The sequence below is a fragment of the Bombus bifarius genome, unplaced genomic scaffold, assembly GCF_011952205.1.
Source record: "Bombus bifarius isolate JDL3187 unplaced genomic scaffold, Bbif_JDL3187 scf7180000007974, whole genome shotgun sequence".
NCBI classification, from domain to species: domain Eukaryota; kingdom Metazoa; phylum Arthropoda; class Insecta; order Hymenoptera; family Apidae; genus Bombus; species Bombus bifarius.
In genome coordinates this window covers 842,538-864,923 of record NW_022884360.1, presented here as the reverse complement: position 1 = coordinate 864,923, position 22,386 = coordinate 842,538, and the positions used below count along the sequence as shown (strand labels likewise).

General features: G+C 37.1%; 5 protein-coding genes across 9 annotated transcripts; 2 read left to right on the top strand and 3 right to left on the bottom strand.

Moving 5' to 3' along the window:
- Positions 1-348: 348 nt before the first annotated feature.
- LOC117217149 (kelch-like ECH-associated protein 1B) lies at positions 349-20,754 on the bottom strand. Of its 3 annotated transcripts, XM_033464517.1 has the most exons (9): positions 20,524-20,754; positions 18,226-18,228; positions 2,892-3,087; positions 2,499-2,798; positions 2,255-2,419; positions 1,502-2,169; positions 1,182-1,430; positions 806-1,104; positions 349-718 (listed from the first exon to the last, which is right to left on the bottom strand). In XM_033464517.1, the coding sequence occupies exons 1-9, from the start codon at positions 20,724-20,726 to the stop codon at positions 531-533; spliced, it is 2,271 nt and encodes a 756-aa protein (XP_033320408.1). In that variant the 5' UTR covers positions 20,727-20,754; the 3' UTR covers positions 349-530. The 3 variants fall into 3 exon arrangements, with proteins under 3 accessions (XP_033320408.1, XP_033320410.1, XP_033320411.1); XM_033464519.1 differs by lacking the exons at positions 18,226-18,228; positions 20,524-20,754 and adding an exon at positions 3,424-3,556 and having other exon boundaries at positions 2,892-3,334; XM_033464520.1 differs by lacking the exons at positions 2,892-3,087; positions 18,226-18,228; positions 20,524-20,754 and adding an exon at positions 3,630-3,785.
- On the bottom strand, positions 5,793-12,865 carry LOC117217143. 2 transcript variants are annotated; one of them, XM_033464509.1, is made up of 8 exons: positions 12,642-12,865; positions 11,699-12,226; positions 10,610-11,625; positions 9,623-10,484; positions 9,198-9,547; positions 8,736-9,108; positions 8,598-8,668; positions 5,793-8,517 (listed from the first exon to the last, which is right to left on the bottom strand). In XM_033464509.1, the coding sequence occupies exons 2-8, from the start codon at positions 12,140-12,142 to the stop codon at positions 7,587-7,589; spliced, it is 4,047 nt and encodes a 1,348-aa protein (XP_033320400.1). In that variant the 5' UTR covers positions 12,143-12,226; positions 12,642-12,865; the 3' UTR covers positions 5,793-7,586. The 2 variants fall into 2 exon arrangements, with proteins under 2 accessions (XP_033320400.1, XP_033320401.1); XM_033464510.1 differs by having other exon boundaries at positions 8,598-8,665.
- LOC117217145 (cyclin-G-associated kinase) lies at positions 13,225-18,240 on the bottom strand. The gene is made up of 7 exons (XM_033464512.1): positions 18,019-18,240; positions 17,363-17,424; positions 16,703-17,288; positions 15,852-16,639; positions 15,060-15,779; positions 13,856-14,983; positions 13,225-13,761 (listed from the first exon to the last, which is right to left on the bottom strand). Exons 1-7 carry the CDS (start codon positions 18,140-18,142, stop codon positions 13,654-13,656), a joined length of 3,516 nt encoding a protein of 1,171 aa, XP_033320403.1. The 5' UTR covers positions 18,143-18,240; the 3' UTR covers positions 13,225-13,653.
- On the top strand, positions 19,002-20,275 carry LOC117217159 (ubiquitin-like modifier-activating enzyme ATG7). Its single transcript, XM_033464538.1, has 4 exons — positions 19,002-19,266; positions 19,331-19,534; positions 19,623-20,020; positions 20,165-20,275. The coding sequence occupies exons 2-4, from the start codon at positions 19,341-19,343 to the stop codon at positions 20,170-20,172; spliced, it is 600 nt and encodes a 199-aa protein (XP_033320429.1). The 5' UTR covers positions 19,002-19,266; positions 19,331-19,340; the 3' UTR covers positions 20,173-20,275.
- Positions 20,722-22,317, top strand: LOC117217158 (ubiquitin-like modifier-activating enzyme atg7). Of its 2 annotated transcripts, none has more exons than XM_033464537.1 (5): positions 20,722-20,862; positions 20,983-21,274; positions 21,338-21,453; positions 21,549-21,840; positions 21,913-22,317. In XM_033464537.1, exons 2-5 carry the CDS (start codon positions 20,984-20,986, stop codon positions 21,976-21,978), a joined length of 765 nt encoding a protein of 254 aa, XP_033320428.1. In that variant the 5' UTR covers positions 20,722-20,862; position 20,983; the 3' UTR covers positions 21,979-22,317. The 2 variants fall into 2 exon arrangements, with proteins under 2 accessions (XP_033320428.1, XP_033320427.1); XM_033464536.1 differs by having other exon boundaries at positions 20,934-21,274.
- The last annotated feature ends 69 nt before the right edge of the window (positions 22,318-22,386 follow it).

The following is a 22,386-nucleotide window of genomic DNA, read 5'->3' as shown; positions in this document are numbered from 1 at the left end:
CATATAATAATTAGGCAGGATATACATTTAATTGATAGGATCAAAAATGCGCAAATTAGTTGTGGATATTTTACAAATACATACAGATCCGCGTGCACGCGTGTGCATGTGTGTCAGTATATTAGTTTAATAATATATTACAAATGTACAGCGATTCAAAAATAAGAAAGTTTTTTTATACAAATTTGATTTTAAAAACAATATATATATATATATATATGGATAGATAAGGTCCTTATGATTTTAAAACATATACATATATATGTTGTATGCTATATTTAATAAGAATAAATCATTGAATCTATCAGGAGGTTCTATCAAGAATAAAATTATAGAATGTTAATGCAGTTCAATCTCCAGAACAGAACTTACATTACAACTCAAAAATACATAATTATCAGTCTGTCACTCGTTCACCGTTTGGGCAACTATTTCCATTATTTCTGCCTTGCTTTTTTGTATTTGTTTCCCTAGATTAAGAATTTCGTTTATATACCAATATTTAAATTAACACCTGATAATTACATATATCACGATGGTGGTTTCTCTAGAGGTATATTATGATCCAGATGATCACAATGGATGGGACACTGGTGGTACGATACCGCACTCGCATGACCCGATCTTCCTGAAGTCATTGGTACTCCCTGCTCCCATGTGTCTTTCATAGGGTCGTAAATTTCAACTATATTTAAAAAGTGTTCACCATCATATCCTCCTGTAAATATTGAATAAGAAAAGATTCATTGATAAAGTCACAAATCTAAATAAAATCTATTTTGTAAAAATATTTTTTGGTTCTCACCCATTGCATACAATTTTCCATCTAGTACTGTAACACTGAGTGCACTACGAGCAATAGTGACACTACTGACTTGATCCCATATATCTCTTTCTGTATCATATCTTTCGACAGAGTTTAATTGCTTTGTTCCATCATATCCTCCCACCACATATATGTATTGTCCGAGGTTGGCTACTCCAGCTCCTGATCGACTACATTTCATGGGTGAAACCATTGTCCACTCATCGTTTTCAGGATGGTAACACTCTATAGAGTTCAATCGATTTGTTCCATCAAATCCACCAATGGCATAAAGTAATCTGTTATAAACAGAATTCACATAGATAACGTAGTTTAATAAGAAACTCTTAAATCTTAAATAATTTGCGAGTTTCACCTATTAACTACAGCTACTCCAACTCCCAATCTCTTGATGTGCATTGGCTTCACGTTAGTCCAAGTATCGTGATCTGGATCATAACATTCAACGCAATTGTGATATTCTGCACCTGCACTACCTCCAACAGCATATAATAGTCCATCCATAACAGCCACTCCTACTCTGTTCCTTGGTACAGACATTGGGCTGCAAGCTCTCCATTGATCCGTGATTGGATTGTATCTATCAACCCAATCACTATCATATCTGCAAATTCATATAAATTCTTAAAAATGTTATGTCTAATTTCTTACTGTCTTCCCTTCCAAGAAACTTACCTGCTATCTGGTGAATTATTCCTTCCACCAACAGCATAAAACATACCCTTTAGGAATGCTCCACCCAAACCAGATCTTGGCACTATTAGTTTAGCATGTTGAGTCCAAGTTTTTTCATCTACGTTATACCCCTCTAGCAAATCTAAAGAATGTTTCAAGAAACCACCAGCTATGTATATCACTCTGCGAGTGTTGGGTGTTCTCTCTTTTACCACTGGCTTTTTATGAAGAGTCAAATCTTTGAAGATCTGTGCAAGGTACTCTCTGCATGCAGGTACTTTCTTCAAAACATCACAGTTTTTCATTTGTTCTCTAAGGAAGTTAGGAGTGAGATACTGACACCTCACTGCATGCAATATGTGCTCCATTTTGGGTCCTCTGGCTTCTTCATTGTACTTGACCCATTTTAACACTGCATTGTACACTTCTCTCTCTTCCTGTACATTCAGCTCATCCTTTCTCACTAGTGCTATCAATTGCATTGCCGATAACTGTAGGAACTCTTCTTCCTGACATATCTGACTAAAATGTTGAACAATAAATTGATTTGCTTTCTGACATAAATTTTGACAACCATGTTGTTCAGCAAAATTAGCAATTCCAATAGCATTTGTGGGATCTAATTGTCTTTCCAAGAATACACAACACGCATCTATGACATTACTAACCTGCACCATAGATGTAAAAAAAGTATATTAGATACTGTGACATCTTTTTTTTTTTATTAGAAAAATGTACTTATCTTTTACATACCTGAAACATGGTGGCTGCTGATAAAAGAGAGCACACTGTAATCTCTGTGACTCTTATTTGACCAGTATACATGAAATATATTAAACGTGCCATCGTTGTTGGGCTGACACCTTGAAGTTTTACCCTAGACATTTCAGATTCTTTCAAACCTCCCGTAAACATTGCCTAGAATATTGAAAACAAGTCAATACAATTTTTGTCTTTGTCCAGTGTATATTTTTTGTATGTCTTTAAGGTAAATTACCTTAAAATATGGACTAGCAGCAGCTAATATTACTTTGTGTGCATAGAATAACTCTGACCCTACTTCCAATATAACATCAGTGAGCATATGATGACTACGCATAATGAACATCATCTTCATAGCATCTTTAATATAATTTGCCATGTAAAAGGTCATGTCACCAAGATCTCCATGTTTCTCCATAGAATCTAGGCCTTCACCCTCGGTCATGAACGAAGAACTAGATCCAAGATTTTTGGAATGGAAGCTGCTAGGAGCTTCTTTTTTCATGCAACAATCTTCTTCATCCATTAAAATAACCTATGAAAGAATTAAGTTCACCAATAATAGACAAATCCTACACGATTAAGCACCACGTATAAACCATATTTCAAGAACACAAGAAATACTTACAGGAATGACCGAAGAATCGCCGACAAAACAGAGAAATGCAAATGAATTGCGAATAAAAATTTGCAATCTTGATAAATTTCCCAAAGTAAAATAAATTAAGAAGGGAAGAGGAGATGCGATAGAGCGAACATAATTTGAAGGGCTAAGTTGCCAATTAATTGATCGTGCTCGATGGCGCAGATATGAACAATAAGTACTAACAAATATGATGTTGATGTTGGCTCACGTCAGACGTGAAATTATTATTTGCACGTGCTTTCAAAGAATCCTGTGAGTTGACAAATTTTTCTTTCTCCAAGATGAGCATCGATATCTTAACGTCTATTCTAACGCGTTACTTAAGGACTGATAAGAGTAACTCGTTACTCGAGATCGGCTTCTGAATGAAAAATATACATTCCACCCATGCTCGTAATACGTACGTCGATATTTTACATATGTGTCTGTGAAAAATTTGGGCGGTAAAGCGTGAAAAAACGAGATGCAAAGAATTAATCGTTCGGACGACAACAGCGAATACGTTTATATTTACATGTCACTATACCGCAAGCAGCTCGGTCTTACCGAGATAATAAGGTAATAAGAGACAGTGTCTAAGTATATGGTTACCACACGGGGCTATGTACGAGACAAACACAAGCGAAAGTTCGACCGTGAAACAACACTCGTGATCGTAGATGACGTGAATGACTTGCATTTATTTCGCTTTGATGATCAAGCACGTTAGCAGCTACTCACCGAGGTTTTTACCTTTGAGACCGTTCGCGCACCTTTGAACCAATACGTCCGGTAATTTTTCTGGCTCGCATTTTGTTATCCAGGAATCCGTTTAATATGTTTTAAATATTTGTTTGGTTATGTGTATGCATTTGTATTCTACATTGTTTCAGTAAATTGATGGTAAACTGAAAATGTTGGAGGAATTCACGTATAAAAAATGACAATCATTAGGTTTACATTACATATTTATGAGTTAATTATGTAAGGATTGAGAAATGAAGAGGTTATAGGTTGAAGCTTTTAGGAGTTTGAAATTGGGAAAATGAGAGACCACGTTTATTTTGAGACAATATATTTATTTCTTATTAATATGGAGTTTTCAACAATAACAGTATAATAGTAGGCGTAACAAGAGAGACGAGGTAGGTTACGAGGAACCTAACCTAATACCGTACGCCAACAAGTCACCGCCGTAACAGAATCTCTGTGATTTATTATACGACTACTTCGTGTAATCCTTTACTTTATGATTTTACAATACTTATTTCGTTTCCTTAAAGTTGCATTGTGCTTAAGTTATAATTTATGCAACTTTAATGCAACGTAAGTAGCAATTGGTCTACCAAATTAAAGACCTTTTTAAAGTAATGGTTAGTTCTTGATAAGTATTTATGAATTAGATCTTATTAGTTTTTACTCGTATTAGCAAAACGAAAGAGTAGTACAGAAGTACCTATATTGAGCCTCAAGAATTTTTTTAGCATTGCATTCTATGCAGTTGAGAAGTTTACTATTAAATCTCCACAATGTACAAAGTTCCATTGTAATTGTTGAAAAAATAAATTTCAAAGATAGTAGGAACCTTGTTCTGTGAATTGAGACATTATTCTATGCATAGAATTCAATGAACAAGTCCTCAGTATTTGATACTTCCTATTTGTTAATTTGTTAGTATATTCTGTACTTATATTGGAAATGTTCTCATACCTAAGCAACAAATCCAAATATCTTGTGAATTTGAGAGAATATCTTTTTCTTGACTTATTTGCGATGTATAGTTAATGTCTGTTTTTCATTGAGAAGTTTTAATTGTTTTTAAGAGAGCCCTGAAGAATGCATTATATTTAATGCGATAATATTATTTGGCAGGACCTTAAAATCAATATAACAATAGTTGAAATTATGGCAGTGTTTTATAGTATAGAATAATCTTATTGCCATTAAACGCGGAAATAACGTGTTAAGGCTATTAGAATGTTATTAATACTTTAATTACTAGTTATCTCTAATAACTGAATCATACAAATTTATATTAGATTTATTATCAAGCAATAAATGTTCCTTTTCTTTTAAAGTTCAAATTTTCGAAAGTTTGAATTTTAAATCTGTTATTTTTATGGACATTATTGATGAGAACAATGAGAACACTTCATGATATTAATTTAGAGAATGGAAAGAAAAGAGCACTAAAAGATCCAGAAGTTTTAATTAACTAAGGGGAATTCTCTAAATTCTACATTAAATAGGCCGATTCAATTTTTTTGATTATCGCATGTAATAATTTTCAGAATATTTGATTTGTAATTGAATAATAAAGATAGAAGTACAGATGAATTTTGCTCTGATCTTTCCATAAAATGCTCACATTATACAGGTTCTTGTTGGCGCACAATGAAGTAGGGGGCTCGACCTTTAATTCAGTGCAATAATGCCTCTTCAGGTATCTAGAGTAGAAGACACATATGTACAAAGACTTTCAAAAGACAGGTTTCTTTTTTCTCTTTTTTTATGCATTTTGGAATAAATTGGAGAAAAGAATATATATGATCACTACTGAACTAAATTACCGGCAGAACCCACTTATTAAAGAATGTTACAGCTATTAATTAATTTAATAAGTCTATCTTTGATTTAGTTAGGCTTGGGTGACTCTAAACTGGCCCCCTATATCTTTGTATTTTGATTACTTCCTGAATCTGCTATTGCAAGCAAGCCAGTCGTTTTTCTTTGTTATTCAATTGAAAGAAATTTATGGAAATTATCTTTATTGTTTGTAACACAATGATATTTGTCTTTGTTTCCTCATCATCATGTATGAAATATTCTCGAAAGTCTGTTAGCTAAAAAATGACAGGTGTAAACATGTAGGTGCTGACAGTGTAAATGGTAAAACAAATGTAGTTACTTGTAAGTTGGGACACTTTCATTGGTAGAAGTTACACTTGTTATACATCAGATTGAGGATTCAGTAGTTGTATGTAGTCAGCCTGCGAACAACTTATGTTGTCTTATAGAGTCTCTGAAGCATAGTCTGAATTTAGTGAAATGTATTTTTGAATTTCGGGGATGATAACTAACATGCATTTGTGAGAGTCTCTATCTCGTTAGACTTTCAAGAATTTCAGTTACGAGTGTCGGATACAGTGCCTAACGAGAAAACTATGAAACTAAATCGCTATCCTCTATGTATAATTTATAATTATATAGCGAATTGCTCGATAATACGATTAAACGCTATATCCGTAAGTAAAGAATTGGGCGGATCGACTACTCCTAAGGCCTCGCTCATCAATTATTTTCAATTAATTTAGTCCCACACATTCATTCTAACAGTCTAAGTTTGGGTAGTTGGGATCAAGTTGGAACGATGATAATTCATTTTCAGTTTGACGAAAAAAAGGAAAAAAAAAGTATAAAGGAAGAGGAAAAGAACATTTTGAGATAGAGAGTGTATATATGTGCGTGTCCTTCATTTTCAGTTTGACGAAAAAAAGGAAGAAGAAAGTATAAAGGAAGAGGAAAAGAACATTTTGAGATAGAGAGTGTATATATGTGCGTGTTCAATTCCAATGATCCGTGGATGCGTGTGTGCAATTCCTGGATAAATTTTTCTTCACCTATCAGTCTAATAATTGGTGGAAGGTTATTGCACAGTAAACACACGATTTCTTCCACTATCAGTGAATGAAATTACAAATAGAATGATTAATGTGTGCATACAATTATCGTCGTTAAATGTTTGCTGATAGAATTTCATTCCATATAATGGTATACCAGCTTTCGGTAAAAAAGTGACTCGTCCGATTAAAATTTCGTCCGCCTTTCAATATATTTTATTATTCATTCTTTTATTTTGAATGAGATAATTTTTAATAAGATTATGTATTTTTTTCTTTTAGTAAATGGTCATTCTACGCTGAGAGTTCTACGGGCGAGTCTCTCCTTTTCTCTCCTTCCATGAGAGAAATACTAGAAGGTTTATGGCAGTATGTGAGTCAACAAAATTCCGTAGACCAGCGATTCTCAGCTTTCACTTATTTCTATTCATTGTCGATTCTTCCTACTTTAATATATGCCATTGTCTTATGCGGCCGTTCGAATCTCCATCACCAATTTGTTTCAGATGGCAAACTGAAAGATGTCGATGAGTCATCTACGAATGATTAAAAGGAATTTGAGAAATACGGCAGTGTACGATATCTAATAATCATATTATAATTTTAAGAGAGACTCGCCCAGACCGACAGCCTCTGTAGAGTTAAAATGCCAACAAGAAAATACTTTAGTTACTCATTTAAGTCGCTACTCGTTAAGACAATCTACTAAAGTTTTATAGCACTTTTTTTCCATTTTTTTATCAACATACTCTATCAGTATTATCAATGTACGTAACAACATGAACAGATAAAGAGATTTCACTCTTTCTTCGTGAGAGAATCCCTTTCTTGTGTTACACTTTAATTACCTCCGGAGACACTGTGTCTATATATATATACTTTTTCCTTTATATATATATCTTTTTGTTTTACTGTTTGTCGGATTTTTTTTTCTTCTACAAATTGACCTATAAATCTGATATTGCTTAAATCAACCAAAGCCCCTCAGAGGCAACGATCCTCGAAGCTTTTATGGCTCACTTCTGCAAGAACTCTCTCTGTCTCTTTATTAAAATTAGATGAGATAGCCTGTCGTCTATCAAGGGGGATGAAGGTCGCGGTGGTGGGCTCTGGCACTTAAAATCGCTTTCAATTCGGACTCTAACTGCTTTTTCGTTCGTTCGCTTACCGATCGGCCTCCTACCACCGGTTGAGCGGTGAGTCTTGGCGACGGTAGATCGGCCATCAGCTTGCCGGTGTCTCTGTTCTCATGGCTTCTGGCTCTTCTTATAGGCTTCTTGATGGGTAGGGGATCGTTCTGGATCTTCTCATGGGACGGCCGCTCTAAGGATAACGTCATCTCCTGGTTTAGCGTATAAGAGCAGCCGCCAGCGACCGTTTCGGAAGACCTGCTGATGTCTAGAGTTCCCGAACCCCATTCGCGAGATAGTTTCCGTCCGATAGCGGAAGTTAGCTCATTATTAGGGGATAATAATGGGCTCTTGGACATTTGATGGCTGGACGAGTGTGGTGGCCTCAACGTGGCAAACACTGGGAACGATTGCCCTCGTTTTGCAGGACTTCTCGCGTATCTGGGTGTAGGAGCACCTCCCCCAGTGGACTCACCCTTGATCGTTGGTGTCGTACTTCCGGTGGAATCGCTTTTCGTTGGCGCTAGGGGTCTTAGCGTTGCACTGCCACCGAAATTAGAGCCTAGACGCGGTGGTGGTGATCCTCCATCTCCGTGGCTCAAGCGACGACCTACTGTTTCCAAAGGGCTTCTTGCTCTGAGGTTAGTGCTGCTCAGAGTGAATTCTCTGGGCTTCATCGGGGCCTCCAGGCTGATCGGAGACAATCCTAGCCTGGAGCTTGATAAATTGGTCGAACTTCTGCTTTTCTCTGATCTCTTTGGACTTCGGGGCATCAAAGGGCTCTTGCTTTTGCTTCTTTCTCTTCCTTTTACAGTTTTTTCCTCTTCCTCTTTCTCTTGCTCTTCCGATACAGTTTCTATCTTTTCCTCTTGTTGGACTCTGCAAAATTGAAACAATTTACTGATTAGATTTACGAATTGGAGTAGCCAAGTAAGATTAATGGATTCTTCAGCTCTCACCTCCGGATCTCCTGGATCATCTCGAAGAACTGAGCTTTACTTTTGCGCCTTCGACGTTGTTCGTGTTCCTTCTGGAACATGGCTACCTTGTAGATATATGAAAAAAGTTACAGTCTACGGAAGCAAAAAGTCACTTACTCGCTTGACACTTTTTTGAAACAGGGAGGCGATCTGTCCCTGTCGTACCGTGTGAACCAGTTCTCTGGCAGCGTGGTGTGGCGACACCAGCTCCACGCAATTGATGAATCTATACAATTTCTGTGAGAAGAACATCACGTTACGGCTGCGCCATATAGAGTCCTCCGGCCTATGTCTCAATCTGGGCAACGTATATTTGTAAAACAAGTGTTCTCCAGCTAAAATAATTGTACCAAGTACAACGCCCATTCCTAGAAGACAGAATACGCCGGCAACAGAAGCTACACCCAGAGGTCTGGGTTGTCCCCCTTGTTCATGGTCAAGGCCAGTATCCATTCCTTCTCTTCCTCGAATACAAGGTAAACCACCATACCTGTTGTGATCATTTTTTATTCCAGTTATTCGATCGTATTCACTTGCAATTTTTAATTAAATGACAGTATTCTTGTGAAAGTAGTTTACCATTTTTCTTGCAGGATATCCAGTAGTCCAGTGCTCGTGTAATTAGCTATAACTTTAGATATACTTTCTTTCAAAGGATGGCCCTTGGTAAGGGCAACGGCATATGTGTCTTCATTTATGGTGTCTCCGATCTTTTGTAATCGACAACCATCGTCTATCGCCCGATAGTAATCTAAAATAGGAGTATCAGCTATGAGAATATCTAAAGTACCATTTCTTAATCTCTCCACGCCTTCGGCGATGTTCGACAAAGAATATCTGGCCATGTGAGACCACAATTGTGTGTTTGCTTTCTGTACATAGTATTCGGCTGCGGATGCTCTTGGTGCTCCAACTCTTTGCAACAGTAACTGCAACACATAACACAATTACTAGCTAGTTTATTCAGAAATAAGATATAATATCCTAGTCAAAAATTTGCTTACACTTTTATCGTGATAATTGCTCACTGCAGGGTGGAAAAAGAGACCCGCGATAAGGGCAGCTATATTGGCCGTATAGGAAGCCACGAAGATAACGGAGAAACCGCCCCAAATGTTGATTAGAAACTTGTTAGGCCAAGACTTTGGTGCCTTGAAGGCGACCAAATGTCCACAAAGAAGACCCCACATTACCCACAAAGCAGAAGCTATCGAGAAGTTCTTGCTTCGTTGTCTACCCCATGGGTTCAGGCCGAATGGACTGAACCATTCGTACAGTGCCACTGCTATGGCAGTAAAATTCAATGACGTAAAAACAGCGATCCACAGCTCTGTGCTGAATGGAAATAGGAAAGCAAATAGCGAGATTTCTGACTTGAGCTTTGGCGCAGTGAGGAAGCTGACCCCACTAAAGAAATACGGTGTCGTGAAGTCGACTACTTCTGCTCTACGAGCAGACACGCTGAGTGGTGCGAAGGCTAATTGAGCTCTACCAGAGACCAGTTCTCCCATGATTCCGTTCCATGTACTGCCGTTTCTCTTGCCGAACAGGCCATCTTTTACCAGATACAAGTCGTATCGGAATCCTAGTTCACGAGACACCAGGGACATCAAGTCCATGCTTAGACCGTAACAACACATCAAGGTATTTTCTTGACGACAAAACAGTCCTCTTAAGCAAAGACCTTCCTGTAGATTCGTAACCATCGTAAACGGTGGTGCCAGTGCTGTTACTATGCGATACATTGGCATGCCAATTTTTTCGCCTCCTTGCTCCAGGTACGCTGGCACGATTCCACCTCCTGGCCAAATTATCGTGTCTAGATGAACCTCCTTTCCACCTTTCACCGTGCCGACTTTCGTCCATCTGTGCGGAAAAACATTGGAATACATTATCTCGAACATAGTGTTTTGAATAATTGGAACAATTTAGATTTAGAATTGTAAAGATAGACTCAATTATTTAACAAAAACGTTTAATTAAACACACACCTCAATTGAGTCTTATTTCCCGGAAATCTTATGGCTTGTAAGTTCAGCAACTGGAACTTAGCCTTGTCCCTGGAAAGTTGACTCACGGAATTTCTTAACTTCTGAGTCAAGGTCTTGGAAACATTGTGCCTCATTTTACTCATCAAAAATTTGGCGCTACTTTTTGGAAAGCATTCTGGTACGAAGTTCTCTTCGAGTTGAGCTTCTCCCAAACGATTCAGTCTGGGTTTCACTTCTAAGAATGTTTCGTCCAGCGCCTGAGAGGTCTCCCTGATCATTCTGGATAATATAGTGTCACTACCCATCAATTTTATACCGGAGGGTCTCAACGCTAGCATACCGACTGGCATAAAATCCTTGGAATTCAATTCTTTGTCCATTATTCTGATATCCTCGTCGTCGTCAAAATTAAAGCTTCTATCTTCTTGTTTGTTCACAGACCTCTCACTCTGCCACCTATATTCTTGTAATCGATGTATATCGTTCGCTAAACTGGGCAAAGAGTTTAACGATAACTGGCTTTCCGCTACGAGATTCGCGTTTCGGTTTATACTCTCTACGGGTGAAGGATTTTCATTCGTTGCTATCGACGATCTTGAGCTGTGTATAATAGTAGAACTGATTATATTTGGTTCATTGGGTCTCAGTTCTGCTTTCAGATCCAACCAGAGCCACAGAAATCTTCCTGCAAGCATTTCATATTTACCAGCCACAGCTAGGATTCTTCGTGCACTGTTCAAGTCACAACCCATCACTATGACTCCTCCACTGCCACCCTCTTCGGCAACTCTTTTGAGTCTCATCCTTAAGGTCTTGTCATTCGTTGGAAGATGTATAATAGTTCTAGGTGTTAAGGTCGTTTGGTTCGCGTGTAAAAGATGAGTCATTGGCAGCAAGGTAGTGTCTATAAGGAGAGTGAATGCATGCCAATTTGCTCTATGCATCAAGGCAGCAGCAGCTGCTCCCACTTCCCTTGTACTAGAACCTATACGACTTTCGTATTGACCAATATTTCCCTGTAAATTCGAATCTTTTGTTAACTACATAAAAGCTATTTTTTAGAAAAGCAGTTTATCCATGACTACAAACCTGTCTAAGGAAATCCTCGTGTGTAAATGGTAGCCACAAGGCTGGAATATTTAAGGAAGCTGCAGCAGTGACGAGAAATTTGGCTGCAGATCCTCCTCCAATGATAAGACTCAATACAGTTTTCCCAGCTTTGATTTCATTACAGAATTTACTTAACAGTGACAGAGGATAAGACAGCGAATCTGTCTTGACTGGTGCCTCTATGAAAGACACGTTCATGTCTGCATGAGATGACTCCAGCCTTGCCTTCTCCCATGCTTTTTGTACATCTGTCTTCAGTGAACCCTGTGGTTGTGTCAGACACAGCACGATACGCCATGCAGCGTAAGATGTTCGAAACCGTCCCTTAATGGCTCTCACAGATCTGGCAGGATCCGTAGAGCAGAGACAGAAACAAGTACCCAGCAAAAAGAGGAATAGAAATCTCCAAGCGAAGCCGAACATCTTCTTCGCTTTTCTGTCTTTCTCTCCACTTTATTATTCTTTGCTTAGCTCTTCTGACTTACATCATTCATGTAAGGTTCCAATCTGTAATCGTTGAAATCGGAATTAACGAATTATTTGTCATTGATATATATTGTATATAATTACATGAGTCAGTTATGGTTCATGGACGTGTCACAAATTAGTCTCACATTGTTGACAATGCTACATACAAATATCTCGTATTTCTAGCGTGTTTGCGCGAATAATGCCATGATTAATCTGATTCTGACACAAAACGTTGTCTTGCTTCCGTAAAAGGTACTTTTTTATTTCATACTTTCTCTCTGAAACGTTTTTTAGTCATTTGCGCACTCCAGTTTCCAAGGTTCACACTTTATTAAAAAAAATCATGGAACTTTTCACGCACGACGAAACAGTGCATAAAATCGGATAAATTTAACGATTGAATTTAGAAAATTTGAACGTGTACAGAGGAAAAAGAGCTGTGACAGTTTACCTTTTCCCGAAGCGAATCATATGTCGCAGATCCGGGGGTGGGTGAAGAGCAGTACGAAGATTGCTTCTTAACCGCCACATAATAGCTATCGATTAGGTAACCGTATCAATTGTCGTAAAATAATGTCAATTGGTCAGTGTGGAAGACAGGGATGAACCGTCACTTGCCCTCTTCTAGACGTCCTACCCCGTGCATAACAGCCATTTTCGAGCAGCCCCTCCCTTTAAATTTCACCCCTATAGTACACATACCATTCTCTCGCGCAAATACGTGTTATACCACACGTACTTATATATGTATCTCTCATGTGCGTCTCTCTGTGGACCATGAGACATCGAACATTAAGATTGGGCTCTACTGTTTCAATTTCTCAACTTCCCTCTAAAAGATATTAAAATTGTAGTCTTGTTTTTTTATTATTAATGTAAATAAAATAGTCGCTTTTTAAATAAATAATCCCCTTTTTTATTGTATAAAAAGTTACAAAAAATGGTATTTAAAATTATTTGGAATTTGTTAGATGTTTAAGAAGTCTTGGTTAAATAGACAGTGGATGGACGGTGGAATATGGAAGAGACTGTAGTCGGCCGGAAAATATCTTTATATATTTGGAATCTTCCTTAATTTACATTTTGCCTTATATACATATACACGTTATGCCGCAGTTACGTCTAATACAGTTCCCCTTTTTTTAAGTGATCTTACAAGGCTTTTTTCATATGATAAGAAGATGCATGTACATAGGTAGCCATTCAGATGCAGCTTTTTCGAAAATCTGCATTCACTATAATCCCTTAATTGCTTCTTCTTTTTTCTTCTTCCGCTACAGCTGAGATAACATTAGTCGGAATGTAACACGGAGAGTCATGTCTTACCAATAATAATAATATAGTCAATATCTTACAATTAATAATAATTAATAATAATTAATAATATTCTCGGGTCTCTCTTTCCGCTAGGAACTACCTTAACTCGTGGACATAACAAGTATATAACAGTCAGATCGGAATAATTAACTAAATAGGTTTTGTTGCGACGCATCGTTCTCGAATGTACTCCAAGCATTGTTCAGTTCCATGAAAATTAACTTTGCAATGTTCTCGTTAGCCGTTCCTGCTTGCTATAAAGAATAGTATGAAAAAGGATTAGAAACGATATCGTTGTTCATATCTATATTAACATTTTACTCGATAGTTTCAGATTTTGAATAATACCTTATCCGGATGCACAGCCAAACAAGCTTTCCTATAAGCTTTCTTTACATCCGCAGCAGAAACTAACTGATGCATCTCGCACCGTTGCCATCTGTCAGCTTCTGGCCAGAGAACCGTATGTAACGAGCAAAGAAGGGCTCTTAAATTACCCTTCTTTCCTTCTGTCCATTCGGCAATCTTCAATCTATCTGGATCCATATTCTTAGCAGCTTCTACTTTTCTCATTTGATTTATTGTCTTTGGGCTGTCTTTCTCTGCTTTCCTCGAACTGAAGAAATTGTAGCCTTGACTGCCCAATAGATCCTCGAAGGCATCTCCACTCGGTTTGCTTGTTTTATTGCCTGTTGCACCGGTATCAGCAGCAGCAGCAGCGGCGGTATTGGTCTCGTTAGTTGCGTTCCTGTGCGTATTGGGGCTAGAGTGTATCGGTGTGCTAGCTGGAGCGGGGCTAGCGGATTGTGGAGTATTAGAGTTCCTCGGCGTTCCATTCCAACTGGACGTTAATCCAGCTCCCAGGGAGCTAGCAAGACTCGCGAAGGGATCCTTGTTTTGAGCTGCAAAGTTCGGAACGCTCGAATTTCTTGGAAAGTTTTCCTCGGATAGAGGCTTCGTGTTATTTGGTTTAGAACCTTGCATACTTCCTAAAAAATTCGCAGTGTTTCCACCGAGTGGATCAAATAAATCGTTAAGGTTTTGCTTAGTAGTAGGCTGTCTATGATTGAAGAACAAATTGTTCAAATTATTATTAGCATTGTCATTCTTAGTAGTAGGCTGATCGTGTCCAAATAGTAGATCGTTTTGGACAGGATCGGTAATAGTGGGCACGGTGTTTTTCGTTTCTTGTTGAATAAAATCACCGAAGCCTCCTAAGAGATCACTTTCTTTTTGACTAGTTAAATTTGACGAGTTAGAAAAAATATCTAATCCCGGGTTCACTGTAGCCTGCGCAGTATTATTCAAGGTACTGGTGTCTGGCATTCCTAGGTTCAATAAATCTGCTTCTTGTAACTTGATTTCTTCTTTTATTTGCTCTTCTATGTCCTCTACTGGCTGTTGAGGTACTTCTTGTTGTACATTAACGTTGCTTTGTGCTTCGACTGGTTGCGGAGTCGTTACTTCTCTCTGAATCTAACATTTTTACATTGAAATATCATAAAATCTCTAAACTTTAATTATTTTTAATAGAAATATTTCTATAACTTACCTCTTCTGGTTTAGAGATTCTAAAGCTCTCTAAAGTTTCTTCCATTTCCAAAGTAGATCCGAATAATGGATCTGGTTCCAATTTCGAGGATATTTCCGCTTCCCAAGGAGCTGGAACTCTTGCCATCTTTGGATTCTCCTCAGCCATCATGATATTTAAAATAACACTGAAATTCCCGCCTATTTCAGGCGCATCATCGAGATCCTTCTTCTTGAACGTTAAAGCAGATTCACTAAGTGGTATGTAACCAGTATGAAAATGAACAGAGGCAATTTTAATTCCTATCATTCGACCCAGCTGCTGCCTGGCGTGGAATATGACTAAGGTAACATCTCCTCTAACGGTAGCATTGCCAAGTGCCAACTGAACCTTTCCCTTCATCATTCCAAACAGTTTTATGTCCTCGTATTCTGGTCGCTTAGTGGAAAATACTAAAGCTCCGTTACTATAAATATCAACATAAGGTCTACAACCATCTTTTGCCCTAGTAAATAGTGGAACAGGCTTAATTATTAAGGAACAAAGGGCTAGAGGCTTTGTATGAGGCTGTACACCGGTACTCAGCAAACTCATATAATTAATACAGCGTAATTCCGAGGGTTGCAGCTGGGGAGGCTGTCGCCTTGTTATGAACATCGCTATGGCTTCTTCAGATGTAGAGAATGCTCTAGCGTATATTAGTAAAGTACACGCGATCGTGGCGCTGGCTCTATATCCATCCTAAAAGAAGGAAGCAACATTAAAAAATATTATGGCTTCTAATTAATCTAAGAGGCTCCAAAGTATACTCACACTGCAATACAACACTACGATGTGATTAAAATCGGCATTCAGGTATCGATAAATATCCTGACATATCTGATAGAGGGCTGACAACAGCGGGGCATTAGAATCCGAGGAAGCATAGGCGAAAGAACAGTCGATATGTCTACCAGGAAGTCTAGACACGTTTGGTCGACCCCGAGATAAATTATACAATTGTATACGAGCTGGCGGAGGATGTCGAGCTTGTAAAAATGCTCTTACATCTTCCACATGGTTAGCTCTATAGGCAGACTCTATTCCATCTGCTGGATAGGGCATGATTAATATACGCGACGTTAAGTAACTGGCATCTAATTCAGTTCTGGCCATGCTCTGTTGCATAGAGTACATCACTTTGCTCGAAGTATCCTTCAAGTTTCGCAAAATGCTGCCAGCACCGCCTTTCAATGAGCTAAATAGGCCTGTCGATTGAGCTACGGGGATCTTGGCGACTGCAGTTTGAGTCGCTGGAGTAGACTTTGGAGGTAGTACGTTTACCGGAGGAGATGGTCTCGGTGGCGGAGTGGGTGTGCTAGGTGGTTGAGTAGGTCTGGGAGGCGGTGGAGTCTTCACTGAAACTTCCACTTTCGGGGGTTCTCTAGGATCAAAATTGTTTGACTCGGCTATCGCTGCTAACCGCTCCAAAATCATTGATGTAGTCAGCCTTCGTATCGGAGACACATCGAGACATCCTTTTACTATGTCGTGTAAACAGGCTAAACGAGGATTAGGCGGAAGTGAAGTGTACTTGCCATTAACTATTGCGAGCTTATTACCTGTGAATGAAACGAAATTAAATAAGAACCGACTCTACTATTAACATGATATGAATTGAATACCTTCAGGAAATGGATGCCTTAGTGTTATTAGAGAGTATATTATACATCCAAGCGCCCAACAATCAACTGGAGGACCAATAGGCTCATTGTTCCATGTATCCATCATCTCTGGAGCTCGATACATGGGTGTAGTATATTTTGCCATCTGATCCTCCAAAGTGGCGCGTTTTTGAGCATTCCAAGATGGATTTGGCAAGATTTGCTGATTGGAAGTGCTACCAAAATCGCAGAGCTTGATCAGACCATCGCTCCCGATTAGAAAATTCTCTAATTTTATGTCCCTGTGTACTAGTGGTTCAGGTTGCTGACTGTGCATATGGTGCACAGCCCTTGTAGCCTGGTAGGCTATTTTACAGATCTGAGCGAGAGTCAGAGAATTCGTCGATAAATTTCTGAGCGCATCTGCGACTGTACCTCCAGGACATAATTCCGTTACTAATAAATACTCGTATCCTTGACGATCCTCGCGTTCGAAACGCTGAGCATAGAGATACTGAATTATATTTGGGTGGCCAGATAGTTTTTGCAAAATCTCTATCTCCTGCATAATACTTCTGTTAGCATCTTCATCAACTGCTATAAGCCTCTGGAAGAATAAGTGCAGATCAGTATAACCTTCTGTAGCTACTTTAGAATAATGTAAATGGATGAGTGATTTACCTTAAGTGCATACTCTTTCCCTGTATTTATGTCTTCAACTGCAAATACCAAAGCCCAACCACCTGTTGATACAAGTATTTCAATATTGACCAGAATAAATAATTTAGAAAGAAATATAGTCTGAAGTACTAGAGAAATGTATGATAAAGTTTACACATAAAACTTTTATCTCAGTAGTGATGTTTTTTAAATATCGATATTTCTGAATGAATCAGCAATCCTTTACCATGGAAAAGCAGTTGTATATAGTTCCTTGTCTCAATCTTAATTCATTTATGTTTTCATTATAACAAACTATATTAAATTTAGAGAATGAATTATATATTCAAGTAAAGTATATAGCAACACCTGCCAATAATATATAGGTATTTGAATGCATATATCTTAGTTAATTGGCTGTTTTTAAAAACATTCTAGATATAGCAAACTGGTTCACTAGCATTGCATAGCTGAATGTCAAAACACATTTGACACATGTCAAGAGGAGAATAATATACAGTGTTGGCACAGTGTCAGCTATTGTTTTATATAGTTTAAATTGCATCAAAAAACAAGTATTTTTATTCTATAATTAAAAACGGTTATAATATGGAAATGTTTTAATTAGGATGTGGAATTGTGTGACAGTGGAGTGCTAGAAGGGTTGACAGACTCACCCTCGGCGAGTAATCTGGTCACACGTAATTTCACATTGTTGATTTCCAGTATTTGTCCGACGTATTCATTGGTATTTGTGGCTCCGTTCAAGTATCCCAGAGCGGATCTTAAATAATCTGACATATTTCTTTTAAAATATCCCGTCGAACCCCCAGAAAGCGTTTCTGTACGTTACAATGCAGACAGCCGATGCTGTCCGGCCATACTGTCTTTCTGACGTCACCGACAGTGCCGTATCAGTGGTATTTTTGTATTCTAAAAATGATAACAATCTCTATTACTTTCACACAAATTAATTATTTCGTTAATTAACAAGTTAACGTAATTACTGTGCGATAATGTTAATTTAGAAAGTGAAGGGTAAATTGGAGCTATATTTATAATTAGTGATGATCCGACAGTACCGTATCAATGACATTTCTGTGTACTAGATGTATAGAGATATAAAGATAGAGTACGCGAGTCATATGTTACCGTGTAAGTGGATTCGATATGGGAGCAGAAAGAGAACGCTGCATGGAGGCGTCGCTCGTTGATTAGTGTTATACTTAATTATTTACTATATAAATGTGCGTACGTTATTAGATGAGGACATAAGAGGCCTCTGTGCAGCGTTCTCTTTTCATTCTTATATCACTTTCCTTTATCGCTAACTCACATCTTTATATCCTCATGATTAGAAAACTGATAACAATTTGTATGATAATCTATAATTAATTAACAATCTATATGTACAATTAGTAATCACAAATATGCGTGATACATACAAATAGGATATAAAATATTAAAAATTTAAAAATATTGAAATGGTCCAAGCTAATTTTTATTTTACAGTTCAATTTTTAACACTTATGGCTTTTCTGAAAATAAATAATTTCTTCTTTTACCAGTTGAATATTAGGAATTAACAAGTCATAATAAGTTATTACTATAATAATAATTATAAGAAAAAATATTATTTTGTATTACAGGTAATCTCCAGAGAGAAAGTTAAAGAAAATTTTCTACTACTTGGTTTTTGAAAAGAGTGCAATTTATTAGTTTGTACGAAACACGCGCATGCGTGTAGAAAATTCTTAAAATCGCGACCTGATGCGATGATTAATTGCTTTTCCTTCGATTCTATGAATTTTTTCGCCCTGTACTACTAGTTCAATTCATTATCGATAATAGAGTAAATAATACCGTGCGAGTTTTTGAGATAAGCAGACCCAGTGGTCGTGCTTTGGAACTTGTAATATATACTTGTGAGTCTTGTTATTGTTATCATCTTGATAACGTATTTTTATTGAATGGTTCAATCATTTTCAGAAGTTTGAGAATGGCGAAATTTGTAAAATTTACAAAATTGAGATCTTCTACAGACAGCACCTTCTGGGCAAAATTTGTGGAATTAAAGATTGACAAATTCAAACTTGATGAGAAAAGTGTCAATCTATGGGGAAATTATAATCTGCAATCGTTAAACGAAGACAACACCAATCCATTGGTGTTGGATTTCACATCGTTCAATGAGTAAGTTTATGTCTGTGACATAATTTATTATTTCGACCATTGTATTTCAAATATCTGTCAGAGTTAATTCCATATAGGTAATTTTTAGAGACTTGGAGACATTAAATAATAATTCATCGGTTCTTTGCTTTGGACATATGATTAATACAAATACTTTTGAAGCATTTCGTCAAATTAATCCTGAACAATTTATCGACTCCATGGGAAAGGATATTATAAATAATATTCAAGATGGAACAATATTGCAAAACCCATGGAAATTGTCATTGTTTTTAGTCTTGGCTTATTCAGATTTAAAAAAATATAAATTTTATTATTGGGTTGCACATCCCACTCCATTGAAATTGCCTGAAATGTATTATCAAGGATCTCCACAATCAATTAATGAAGAATTCACAGCCAAACAAGTAGAAGATTTGTCTCAACATTTCTTACAATTAGATAGCAGGACAAAAAGTTATTTTACAGTTTCAATATCAAAAGAAGGTAAACTGAGTATTATTGACTTGGCAACAGGAGTAGAAACAATTAATGCAAGGGAAAAGCAATCACAAGTATATTAAAAGATTTATTTTATATAAAAATACAATACAATTGTTTTTATATATGTATATTTACCTATTTTTCTAGGAATATAGTGAAATATATTTTGCATTTTATGACCCATGTATGACTTCCAATCCAGGTTGGCCTTTACGTAATCTTTTATGCCTTTTATGTTGGCATTGTCCTATATATTATTTTTCAAAAAACATTAAATTTATTTCCATACGAGGGAATAAAGCACAGAAAAGTATTGTTTTTAAACTTAGGACCAAAGAATATGAAAATTATAAAGACATAAGAGATGCTTTATTTATGAGTCATCTGGTGGGTTGGGAAAGCAACTCAAACGATAAATTGGGTCCCACCATAGTTAATTTATCTGATACAATGGATCCAACCAAGTAATTATTTAAAAAAAAATTAAATACTAACGATAAGCACACATATCAAATATTTCAGTGGCATTTTTATCTTCTATCAGATTGTCAGACAGAGCTATCAATCTGAACTTGAAGCTAATGAAATGGCGTCTTGCTCCTGACCTAGATTTAGAAAAGATCTGTAATCTTAAGTGTCTTTTATTAGGCGCTGGAACCTTAGGTTGTTCCGTAGCAAGAGTTCTCCTAGGTTGGGGAGTTAATAACATAACTTTCGTCGATAGCTCCAACGTATCTCATAGCAACACAGTGCGACAAAGTTTGTACAGTCACCAGGACGCTGTGAAGCATAAGTATAAAGCATATGCAGCTAAGGACGCTTTATTGAACATCCGACCGAGCATAGTGAGTACATAAAAATCTTTAATTTCATCGATGCTTTGTTAAATTAATTTTACTAATAACATAGAATGCAGAAGGTGTAGTTTTACACATTCCAATGCCCGGGCATGTTGTTGGTAAAAGTATGCTGGATTCTACGAAGCAGTCCCTGGAAAAATTGGAAGAACTTGTCGAGAAGAGCGACGTTGTCTTTCTTCTATTGGATTCTCGAGAGGCCAGGTGGCTACCTACGGTTCTCTGCGCTGCTAAGAACAAGATTGCCATCAATGCAGCCTTGGGTTTTGATTCTTATACAGTACAGAGGCACGGTACTCGAAATTTCACTAGTCCAGATTCACCAGACTTGGATGCTAGGAATCCCCGTGGTATGGACCTTGGTTGCTATTTTTGTAACGATGTAACACAGCCTGGAAATGTAAGTCTATCATAAAATTATTACGATTGTTATTCTTTTTATAAAAGTTATTTTATTCTATAGTCACAAACTGACAGAACATTGGATCAGCAATGCACAGTTAGCAGGCCGGGTTTATCACAGATTGCTGCAGGATTAGCAGTCGAGTTATTGGTAGCTTTGTTGCAGCACTCTCAAGGGTAAAAAAAAAAAATAATACAAACTTTAATACAAATAAAAGTTAAATATATTTCAATTGCCTATAATTAATAGTTTATTGTTTTGTATGTAACAGAATCGAGGCTGCAGCGTTGGTGGGTAACAGCAGAGATATTAGCCCAAGCGATACAGAATTTGTAGGCTTGTTGGGATGTATACCGCATACGATACGAGGTTCCCTGTGGAATTACGATACTCACTTAACGATTACTCATAGATTTACATCCTGCACAGCTTGCTCCGTGCCCATTATCGCGGAATATAAAAATCGGGGTTTATCTTTTGTTTTGGACGCGTGTAATATACCGAATTATTTAGAAAAATTATCAGGACTGGAGCAAATACTTAAGAGGCCCGATTTAGACGAGGTACATATATCCCAAAAATTTTATGTTGAATCGTTCAATTTTGTCAATTTTTTATTAAATTTTTAATTACAGCTTTGTTACGCGTTGGATAGCATAAGCGATGACGATGAGGATGATGGAAATGATGTGATACCTTAAATATGCGAATTTTTCTCTTTAACAAAATTCTAGTTCTTGTAATACAATATTTAAAGAATTCAATTTTACCACATAAAAAGCATTGGAAGAATTTATAATCTAATATCCATATTCGTTAATTGCAATCGCTTTATTTTAATTTTTTTATCATTGTGTTGACATTTGACATTAATGTATGTCAAAATCTCATTGCAAGATATGTCTTATTACGCTCATGACTTGTGTATACAGATTTTATGCAAATATTAGAAAAGTATACAAGAGGTTACGCCTCTGAATTTGTTTTTAATGCTAAATATGTTGAATAAAACATTTGAATTGCCTGAAAACTGAAAGAAAGACAGGTATTCTATTCTACATCCCCTATATATATTTAGAAAAATCATCTATAGTACTGTTGTTCCTTAA